The sequence below is a fragment of the Centroberyx gerrardi genome, chromosome 24 (genome assembly GCF_048128805.1).
Source record: "Centroberyx gerrardi isolate f3 chromosome 24, fCenGer3.hap1.cur.20231027, whole genome shotgun sequence".
Taxonomy (NCBI): Eukaryota; Metazoa; Chordata; class Actinopteri; order Beryciformes; family Berycidae; genus Centroberyx; species Centroberyx gerrardi.
This window is the reverse complement of record NC_136020.1, coordinates 12,861,824-12,873,627: the sequence shown is the minus strand read 5'-3', so window position 1 is coordinate 12,873,627 and position 11,804 is coordinate 12,861,824. Positions and strand designations below refer to the sequence as shown.

The following is an 11,804-nucleotide window of genomic DNA, read 5'->3' as shown; positions in this document are numbered from 1 at the left end:
ATTCTATGCAATGCTATGGACAATACTCATATGCAATGCATCCTAGACAATTTCACTAATTATCCCTGAGGTTATAACACAATGAAACATATCTGGCAGCAAGTCTCATTGTTTTCTCCTCCTCCCCAAGAACCACTGGGGGTGAGTTTGGGAGGGAATAGAAATTAGGAAATGCACTTTCAAATTTTTGGAAGTAGCCCCCCTCCTTACCGCTGTGTGGAGGACCTGTTAATCTCATCGAGCTAATTCAAGTGCCTCTTACCATACCTTTATCATTTTTAAGTGTTCTTGACTAAGAATTATTGCCATGTAGGATGTGAGGAAAGAGGTACCACAAACATGATTTTGTGTTTCCAAAGAATTTACTCAATTTATTCATCTCAAGCTTTCATCTGCTTATTTATAAAAGCACTCATTCAATCACCAAAGATATTGAGATAGAGGGGGGTTAGCAGTTGACGTTGTGCACCTCAGTTATTACTAATATGACTACTATTCTGTTGAGCTGTCCTTAAGTTTCTGATGCCTCCAGCAGTTTAATTTTTCCTTCTCTACCAGACTGTGGCAGGCAGACGGATTAACACAAAATGTATGAATGTATGCACACAAATACTGTTCTTCTCACACCTGCTCCATGGGAATATAAACAAGCTCAAGAGGTGAAAGAATTAATCCTTTAGTATTACAAGGGGATATTCATTTTTCCAATTTTTGGTTTTACATGGAGTCATGGAGGTGAGAGATAAATGAAACAGGAGTCAGGTTAAATTACACTACATCACCCATATGCTGTGTGAAAGTGTTAGTGTTCTGGAGAAAAATCAACATTTCCCCACTTCCTCATTGCTCCCTGGAGAGTGGGGCTGTTCCTTGTTTAGTCCATCATTTTCATCCACATCTTTATGGATTGGTCGTAGTAGTTCACAGTGTACAGGTCTGTGGACATTCCCACTCAGTAGCCTCTTCTCAGATAGGTAGACAGCCAATCGTGACACAAGCACAATAGTTCCAGTGGTGATGAGCATGATGGCAGTGCGAAAGGGGAACAAGCGCACACGGAGACCATCCTCGCGTATCTTATCCCCCGGCAGGGGCAGCAGGTCAGGGATGCCTAGTAAGGGTTCCCCAACCAGCGCTCGCAGCAGTAGTCCCACCACAAGGCCGGTACAGGCCCCGTACTGGTTGACCCGCTGGGGTAAGAAGAAGACACACATCACCTGGGCACACATCACCGAATACATGACATCCCCACTGAGAATCCAAAACAGGTGCACAGAGGATGTTGCCATGGCCAGGACTGCCCCAATCACCCCAATCAAGACGATTGACACCTTAACCACGATTAAGATTGTTTCTTCTGATGCCTAAAAGAGAGGAAAATATATTTTAAGCCATCAAGTTACTTTTATTGAGTCATGGTGTGGATCTCAGTGTTGAATCTCAAGGTTCTAAAATACAATCATGGGAATGAATAGCCTTTAAAAAGTGAAACGAGAACAGGAACCCTGTATCCTGGTACAGCTGGACCCTTGGGTGAGTGGTGATGGCGCTGCCATCCTGTAGGTGATGGCAGCGCCATCACCTACAGGATGGCAGCGCCTACAGGAATTTGCGAGGGATTTCAGCAGCTCAACATTACTCAGTTATTCAATGAGAACATTCCCTGTTTTAGTATTAAAGTAAAATTAAAGAAAGTACTCCAACCAGCAAAACATGAGTTAACAATAACAATACGCTGGTAATGTTAACTTTTATTCACCTTCTTGTGGATGATGCTCTTGTAAATGTTTCGAGCAAACTGGGAGGCAGCGGACAGAAGGGCGGAGTCAATTGATGACATCACAGCAGCAGCAAGTGCCCCGACACCCACCAGGGAGATGATGGGTGGGCAGAGATACTGTAGGGCAATGGGCAGGATTATACCAGCTTTGCCCTGTTCATATGGACTGGGCACACCAAAGGTGGTCTGGTTCCAATCTGATGGATGCATTACAGCACATATAATTAAAACACATACTGTATATCTAAGAATTACAAATGAGCACAGTGGAATTTGATAGTGTATGTTATGCATGTCTGATCATGTAGAATGCATTAAATACCACTTAATTTCTTACAAGAATTAAGTGGAAGTTAATGGATAAAATTAACATTTCCTCTTTGACTAACCCAATGCTCATATGACAATATATGCACCTCAAACTGCCATGGCTTTTCACTCATCTTTTTAATAAATGCATGTCATTATGGAGACAATAGTACATGTGAAAATAGAGTAATTGTTTTTACTATACTGTACAGCAGTTTGTATCTCATAATGCACATTGAAAATGAACAATAAAATTAAAATTCCTCCTAAGGAAAAACGTTTATGGGGTGACCTGGTTTGAGTAAGAAACAACGTGGTTTAAATCTTTTTTTTTTTTTAACTTTGAGAGTTATACCTGTGGAGGCCGCCACTGCCCCAATGAGTAACGACGGGATGCCAAGGATGATGCAGAGTCCTGCTGCAACATAACAGGTGATCTGAGCTTGGGCGACAGTGGCTGTGGCAAGGACTCTCTGGTAGAAGGCCTGGTAGCAGACACCTCCAAGCACCTAGGAGAGGAATAAAGACAGGGTTTCATAGGGTCAGCAGTTCAGCTTTAAGGTTAGAGAACCAGTTTTGTGACCAGAAAATCAGGGTGAAGACAGTGAATGCATGGTGCTCTCCTCTCCTCTCCTTCAACCAACTACCACTGATATGCCCTTGAGCAAAGCACCTAACCCTCAACTGCTTTTTCATAATCTCAGACGGAGAAGACTGACCGGCCACCTGGTTGTGTTGCCCCAACTGCTGTTTCTCGTGTCCATAAAAAAGATTTTCAAACACTTCATGGAATGCCATTTTTATGCCATTATTGGGATGGCTTCTTCCTTTATCTTGACAACTTAAAACTAATAAGCAACTAATAACAAAAAGGCATGAGGAATTTTAGGGAAAGTCTTACTATTACTGCAGAATACCAACGAAAAAGAATAATAACCACAAAGATATCAATGGAATTCCCCTTTTAAGACATGTAATTGCAGTAGGGCCTAAGTATCCATTACCAGTATCAGTACGTCATCTATCCAGCGGCCTATATCTGCCAGCTCCAGCTTGCCTAACCATGGCTCCTGGTACAGTTTGGTCACTGCTGTCTCAGTGAGGTAAGCAGAGGAGGGGCTTGACAGTACGAAGGGCACGCAGAACCACTGAAAGACAGGAAAGAGACTTATGTAGCACTCCTCTTTAGTTCAATGGGTAGAGTAGAGCATAGCACCTCCAGGGATACACCAGCCACTGTATCCTGTGGATGAAAAAAATATGATTTTGCCCTTTCTACAATGCTTGTCAAGCCATTGAAATGAATCAAGATCTTTTTCACCGCTACTCAAAATGCCCGAAGTCAGACAGGCAACATTGTTATTTAACACCCTAAGAAAAGATGTGTGACTGCATGAAATTTCCATTAAATCACTTGAAGTTACCAAGCCGAGGAGCATGAAGCTAAGCTGGATGACGTCAGTATAGGCCACAGAGTACAGGCCTCCCATCAAGGTGTAAACAACTGCCACAGCTGCAGACACGGCCACAGCCAGCGGGGAAGAGATGTCCAGGATCACGCTCACTGTTCCTCCTGTAACCAGCAACATAAACTCAGAGTCAGGCATGTGTAACCTTCAGCAATCTCAAGTATTGGGACAACGAGCTAAAATTGGTGTGTATAGCTGTTGCCACCATCTTAAAATGGTAGTCGTAGGTGGTAGGAATCAATTCCCTCCGGGGCTGCCTATTCAAAAATATATGCACTAATTTTACCGTGGGGTGCTTTGGAAAAAAGTGGCATGTGTTGTGTTAAATGTGGTAGCCAACAAAAACCCCAGAATCATAGACTGACAGTCTGTTCTTTTGCTTCATATTTATCTTTCAATGTGAAATGTATGAAACTATGCATCTGTCATCAGCAGGGATAATTCAGAATCATACGTTTGGTCAAATAGCTGGAAGATGTGTTCCCTAAAGTATTTTTTAACTCATGTACCAAAAGGCTTTTCAGTGTTGTATTATTGTGTGAACACAGACACACATGCAAGAAATTAACTCTTTAGATACACAGTTAGATTAAGATTTCACTTGCTGAGTGAGGTAAATATTGTCAACCATTGTTGTTACTTGCAAAAGGGCCAGTTAACTCCTTGGTTACTGACTTACCCAATGCACCAAGCACACATGCTACCCAGAAGATATCTGCGAAGAAAGAGGGGATGAAGAGAATGGCAGTCACAGTGCTGCCATATTTCTCTTGAAACAGGTCCATGAGGGTGACATAGTTCTTCACCCGGACTGGTTTGATAAAGAAGAGTCCTCCTGAGGACACACAAATGGAAAGAAACATTTTAACTTTAAACTGTTGACAGTTTGTCTGCTTTGAAAATAAATTATGTCTCTGTCCTCCAACTCACCCCAATTTGAAATTAATCACCAGTGAAACACCTTTGAGTCCAACCTTTTTCAATTGCTATTGTAATCATCTTGCTTCTGCTTCATTAGTTAATGTCCAGTATAGCAAAAAATAATTAATGGCATTTTGGTAACTAAGAGTTAATCGAGCTTCCCTCTAGGCAAAAAACTTAACAGTTGTAAAAAAAAAAAATCCTTCATTTCCAAGACAAAGGTCAGCTAAGAACCACAATAGACATAAGTATTTGGCATTTTATTGTGTTATATGTACCTGATCATTTTTAAATTGGTGCTTAAAGATGACTTCTGACTGAGCATCTTGTATATTTTTGTAAAGTAAATCCAATCAATTAATCAAATTCCCCTGCACAGTATAAAGCAAAGGTATCACTATATTGTATCTGGCACTTTATTTGAGATAATAGACGCACCAACAATCAGGTTGAGGAAGGTGGCAAAAGGTCCAACGGCCCAGGCCAAGCCTCGCGTAGGGTCGTAGATTACTTCAGCATTACCCAAAATGTAGCCTCCTCCCACCCAAGTAGCTGCAAAAAGATAGGACATACACAACCGCTTCAGTGAAAAGGATAGTAATTTTTGCTGTAGTTTAGAGAAAGAAATGAAACAAAGTCCACCTGCATTGATGACATTAAAAGTGCACAAACTGATTTAACTGATTTTTTGTATCTTTTATTGTTTGGCTATTAACCAATGAATTTGCTAGCAGGTGTGGTCTATCACAAAATGGGTCATAACTTCATTGTCCAGTCATCATTAAACTCGGTGCATATGTACAAGAGTGGACTATAACCAAATACTGTATATAAGATTCAATCAGCTGATAGGGGGCAACACAAATGCAAAAAGTTGATATCTCAGAAATGTTCTGGAATTTGGTCTATGTGTTCGAGGGCCAAATTTGATTGTGATAGGTCAGTGTGGACATGACTTATCAGATAGTGTGTTATAACCCAATTTCCTGTGAGATTCAACTATATGCTACAGACCTAAACTTTTGCACAAGAATTATACAGATTGGTGTCCCAGCAAATATGACTAAATATGAGTAATTGGACAAATGGTGGCGCTGTAACCAGTGGTCAAAAGTAAAACTATTCAAAAGGTCTCCAGTAGTTCTTATTCTGTAATTCTGCTGAAATTTCCAATTAGGTCATTGTCTTCAGTGTCACTCATCATTCCTCTCTTGTTAATTTGTTTTGAGTTAATTAGTGTCTATGTGTTCACTATGGAAGCTCATTCCCACCACTCAATAAAATAAAAAACGACTAAATTGTGATTTTTTTGTGACTTTTTTTCTCAGAATTCTGACTTTTTATCTCAGAATTCTGACTTTATTTCTCACAATTCTGACTGACTTTATTTCCCACAATTCTGACTTTTTTTCTCACAATTCTGAATTTTATCTCGGAATTCTGACTTTATATCTCGGAATTCTGACTTTTTTTTTTTTTCCACACGATTCTGAGTTTATATCTTATTTCTCGCCAAAAAAAAAGTCTGAATTCCGAGATATGAAGTCAGAATTCTGAGAAATAATGTCAGAAGTGGAAGAAATAAAGTCAGAATTGTGAGAAATAAAGTCAGAATTGTGAGATAAAAAGTCAGAATTGTGAGAAATAAAGTCAGAATTGTGAGATAAAAAGTCAGAATTGTAAGATAAAAAGTCAGAATTCTGAGAAAAAAACAATTTAGTCGTTTTTTATTTTATTGAGTGGCGGGAATGGGCTTCCATAGTTTACATATTTGTGTGTGTGTGTGTGTGTGTGTGTGTGTGTGTGTGTGTGTGTGTATAATTTTAGGTATATAAGTGTAGGTATTGTAGTGTAGGTATGTAATTAGGTGATCATGTGTAGATTTGAACTTAGACACACACACAAACACATACTGTATATACTGTATATATATGTGTTTGATTTTACTGAATTCATGCGCTTTCAGGTAGCCCACACAGTTTAATGTGAACCTGTATCTTCTAGTTTATGAATATCTCACCCTTAAACTCCCCTGCACTTCAAGCTATGATGACGATGATGATTTTTGTCATTATTATTATACCTGTCATAGTAAAGATGCTGACCCAGATGTTGAGGTCCCGCCCTCCGACCATGGTAACCTCACTGCGGTTTCCTGTGCACTTCTTCTCCTCACGTTTGGACTTCCTGGATGCCCACAAGCCTGTGCCCAGCACAATCAGGTAAAACACTCCCATGGACAGCAGTCCTAGCCAGTTTACCGCCATCTTCAGGGTCTGCTGGGAAGGGCCACACATAACAACACAATGGCTGTATTTTTAGACCTTTCTTCACTTAGAGAATGTCTGCTGAGCATGCATGCTCTTTTTCAGCAATGCTCATCTTTACAAAGTTACATATATTCACACATTGGAGCTGTCCAGGACAAATGCAGTCTTCTTTTATTGGCCTTACTGGCATGCCTTGCTCAAAGGCAAATCTAACTCTCAAATCTAACTTTGGAGCTGATTTACAAGGCACAGATTTGATTCACTTGAGGCTGTAGCAGTGGGAAAAACAGGTGATATACAAGATCTCTGTGTCACAGTTGAGTAGCCAGTATGGTGCTGTCCATCCACTGTACTGGTTTCAAAGTATTTTCTTCAACACCAAATTTTCTATTAAGATGGAATTGCACTCTTACAGGAGCTACCATCATATCATACATCATATCTTGCCAGTTATGACAGGTTGCAACCAGGGGCGGAAATCACGGGGGGGACAGGGGGGTCCGGACCCCCCCTTCCTGGGACTAACAGAGAGTTGTCCCCCTCAATATATCATTGTAAACATAACTATATAATTTTAAATAATATAATAATATGCATTGAAAGCACTTGTGCTAATTATAGACGCAAAACAATGCGTTTTTAAGTTTCGAAAGATTGAGTCCCTCTCTCATATGCCTCACAGTGGTTTGGTCCACTGCCTACCTGCCTCCCCGAACCCCCACACACACACATTAGCCCTCGGTACGAGTGTGTGTGGAGGATCTCTGGAAGTGTGTCAGTGGTGGCTGACCTCCAGTAAGTAGCTGAGGTTAACTTAAAACAAAGGATGTGTCAGACATTTTTCTTTACTTCTACCACTCAATAGAATAAAACACATTCACAATTGTAATCAGACTACATTTTGTTCCGTTACCTCGCGGTTGAATCTTGTGCGTCAGCGTGTTGGTACGGAGCCGCGTCTCCTAATGCATGTACGTCTATGGAGGCAGGAGGTCTGTCCACAATTAAAATCATCATAACTCGCTGAATTTTCGACCGATTTTCAAGCGGTTTGGTTTGTTACAAATGCCAGACATGTATTTATGATACAGGATAGTTGGTTAAATTAAAATGCGGGATTTCATACCAAAATACTTTATCTTTTGTAGATGGTAACAGTAATATTTCTATAATATAATATTTAAGATTAACTTACCCTATGTAATTAGGTTCTAAGTATATTATTTTTTTCTTACTGCATGTAAAATGGCTGCCACTATGTTATTTTGTTCATAATTTTGGAAATAAATGAAGACTTAATTAATAAAAAAGACATAATTACAACAAACATTATGTTAAATATAAGTACGTTTCTGGCAGGCTTCATAGCGTTCTGGACTTTTACACATTGACAGCAAAACATTAGAGATCTGCTTTTTCGGGAAAACAAAATCTAATTAGGCATATATTAGCTTTAGTTCAGTTAATGGGTGTTGCATCTCACCTACTACTGTAAATAACCTGCATGCTGTGTGTGTGTGTGTGTGTGTGTGTGTGTGTGTCTATTTGTCAGCCAGTCAGTTAAAATGGCAGAGAAAAGAAAAACAGACATCCGATCATTTTTCAGTGCACCGAAACGCCAAGTAGAAAGACCCCAGTAATATCAAAGGCAATTTGATAAAATCTTCATAAGAAAGGAATGAAGTGCTTATGGAAATGTTTCATAATGGACCTCTATATACATTTAATACAACAGTACTTTTGGCGGCACCTTTGGTGTCCCCTTCAGGAATTGCTCTTGAGAAATTTTTCTGTTTATTGTCCCCCCCAACAGTGAAATGAAATATCCGCCCTTGGTTGCAACAATAAAACTAGCACATCTGTGATTAAGATTAATCAGTCGTTAGTCGTTTTTGTAAAAAAATATATTTTATTTGTTTATACCACTGTGATCTGTAAGTATACATTACTATTTACAGAATGTAATAATTGTCGACTTGAATGATCAAAATCTCCTGAACAAGGATATTTTTGCATTAGCAATGTTAGGTAAAAATCTAACAATGCACAAGTTTACTTACTAATGCAATGAAAAGCCAGGAGACTTCACAACAGACTGAGGAAACTGAGGACACTTAAGCACTGCAGACGTAACTGAAAATAATAATTAACACACACTGACATACAGCCCCAGTTATTCATTATTTTCTCATCTTTTTTTCTACGTGCAGGAAAACCTTGACCTGATATAACCCTGGTGTGGAATTTCTATGTTGTGAGTTTCCAGTGTGCCAATTACCTCATGCTAATATGCCTGATCCACATCAGTCAAGTCAGAGACTCTCCAGTCCACACATGATATGATAATTAGTTCAGCTGTGTGTTCTGACAGCAACAACCCCAGCCCAACAATGTGGCCATCTTGCTTGGGGTCAATTAAGGTTCACGCATGTCTAAAATGCCCCTCAATAATGCGACTAAAATCAGAATACTCCACGTCTTAATGCGATTATGCTTACTCCAACTAAGACCTTATTCGGGTTAAGGTAATCAGAAAATGCTGTTTACATCGCAATTTCTTATTCAGACTATTGTCTTAATTGGGTTAACATCAGATTATTGCTGTCCATGTAAATGTAGTCAATGTCTCTGCACTGATGTCACCAAGAAAAAAATCTTGCACATTTATTGTGCTTGGTGATTAAAAGGATTCTGATTCTGAAATCTTCTCCAGTGCTTGACTTGGAAGGATGAGTTATAACTCACAATATCATATAGAGATTTAAGGCATCATTAGAAGGGGATTTGTTTATATTTAACATGGGGGATGATGCAAAGACAAATCACTGGGCTCATTTGTGTTTAGCTAAACCTGCACAGTTGTGATCAACATTGATCAACGCTGTTGCATGAAGGTTAGAAATTTTGTCAGACTTGCTCCAGCGATTCGACTGCATGAGCCAAGGAAATCTCACTGGACCCAGGCATGCGCATTTCTTAGGGCCAGGTGCTGCAGCTCTCCAGCAACTGCAAAACTACATGCATATTGGGAAACGACTGCGATAGATGGAGCTGAGCGCCCATTGGCTCAGAAAAGTATGTTGCCACCCGTAATGACATGATGATATACAGGAAAACACTGTATATAGCCCTTATATCTCCATTTAATTGTGTCCATAATTCTTTTTTCACACAAATATAAGTGTATTTATTTAAGTATCAATATTTGATGGTGGATTATCCTATTCAAGATCCTGGCACACAATGGCCCTCATAGTACACAGCTAAGCGACATAACTAATCAACTGTGTGTCCAATCTTCACGAAACATGGTATATATTCTTTAGGAGAAAAGAACCTTGTTTGTGTGATTATACAAATTGGCAAATAGGGGGCACCGCAAATATGCTTTTGCCAATTCTTGTTAAGCTTGTTAAAGCTAGAGCTTCGAAACTTGTTACATATTCAATGGGCACAAACACTACTTACTTGAATATGACAAAGGTTAGTCCAAAGGGGACGCTACAATCAACTTCTAAACTCAAAATTTTTTAAAAAATGAGCAAATGGGTATAAAATCTTAACACTTTGACCTAGAGAGCTTAAAAATGAAATAAATCTTTCATACATTTACATTACATCACATTACCTCATTTAGTACGTCATTTTTCGCTTTTTTTCCAAGGCGACTTACAATAAGTCAGCAGTAGTCAAACCAACTATATCACAGTCTACATCAGACTTTAATAGCAATAAGTAGCATTTGTAGATTTTTTTTTTTTTTTTTTCTTTTTCATACACTGGTGCCTACCACCAATTCGAGAATAGCACCTCTCTGTTTATAGTAAAAACTGTGATCCTGTAGCATTCCCCTCCTTGACCGCAGGTTTCTGAAAAAAAATTATACAATTTATGAAATCCTCATACCTTCATTAGCAAACATGTCAAAATATTATAATAATATCTCAAAAACTGAGCGTACAGTACATCAAAATGTCCAGCTTCAATTGGACACATAGATTCATCATAGGTTGATCAGTCTTCATTAAATTAATGAATAACACTGTCAGTACTCTCAAGATGATGTTTGTAAAGCCATGATGAAATTGATTAATGGAGAGCTCTATTAGAGTTCCAAAACCTTTCAATAGGCTGCAATATGACAATACTTCTCCCTCTTTCCCTTTTCTTCTCAAGAAAACTAGGTGTTTGGCTCAAAAGGTAAAGCATCTGTCTGTCAAGCTAAAGATTTTGGGTTTCAGGATTGTCCTTTTTGAAGTCATAAACTGTCGAGAACAAGAGGCATATTTTTCAATAGAAAGTTCAGGCATTGTAAATAACTTGAACAATCTGCGATGAACAATATGAATTCAATTAAATTATAAACTTGACAAAAGACACAGGCTAACACAAAATTAGCCATAACTGTTTCCGATCTTCACAAAACTTGGAACCCTCAAATCACAGCTTGCGGCTATATTATGCATTTGGATCTGCTGTCACTTTTTTTTCCTGCTCTTGGTGTCCACATGTATTCTGTGATTTTTTTCTCTTTTCTTTCTTTCAAGGTGTGCTTGGACCCCTCAATCGCTGCTTGTGGCTATATTTGGGTATGAGGCTGACAATGGTTCTCTCATGTAAGAGTAAGAAGCTCTCCTCATCTATTGCCTGATCTGAAAGAGACAAAGCACAAAACAAGACAGCCTTGTTACTTGGGGAATTTTGAACTGAAGCCCTCTGGGTGTCTCTTAAGATTGCCTGATCCCAACATTCACTGTTCCATTTAAGATGTGCAGATGACAGTAGGCAACACTTCTACGCTGCCGGCCAGTAACAAACACTTTAAGACGGTATATCCCACACTCCTCTGCCAGAGCCAACTTGTTGCCAACTTAGCAACTTTGTCGCTATGTTTAGCGACTTTTCAGACCCTTTTAGCGACTTTATTTCAAAAAAGTGTCTAATGCCAAATCTGGTGACAGGAAAGGGTTAATTGTGCAAATCAGGCAGAGACGCCTCAGTCATACATTACTCTGCCTGTCTGGTAGCCTTTTACTACAGTCTACGCCATTACTT

General features: G+C 39.2%; 1 protein-coding gene across 1 annotated transcript; it reads right to left on the bottom strand.

Annotated features, from left to right (window-relative positions):
* Positions 1-739: 739 nt before the first annotated feature.
* On the bottom strand, positions 740-6,746 carry LOC139917044 (high affinity choline transporter 1-like). The gene is made up of 8 exons (XM_071906064.2): positions 6,563-6,746; positions 4,918-5,031; positions 4,238-4,393; positions 3,514-3,662; positions 3,094-3,237; positions 2,445-2,598; positions 1,760-1,977; positions 740-1,364 (listed from the first exon to the last, which is right to left on the bottom strand). Exons 1-8 carry the CDS (start codon positions 6,744-6,746, stop codon positions 822-824), a joined length of 1,662 nt encoding a protein of 553 aa, XP_071762165.2. The 3' UTR covers positions 740-821.
* Between the last annotated feature and the right edge of the window lie 5,058 nt (positions 6,747-11,804).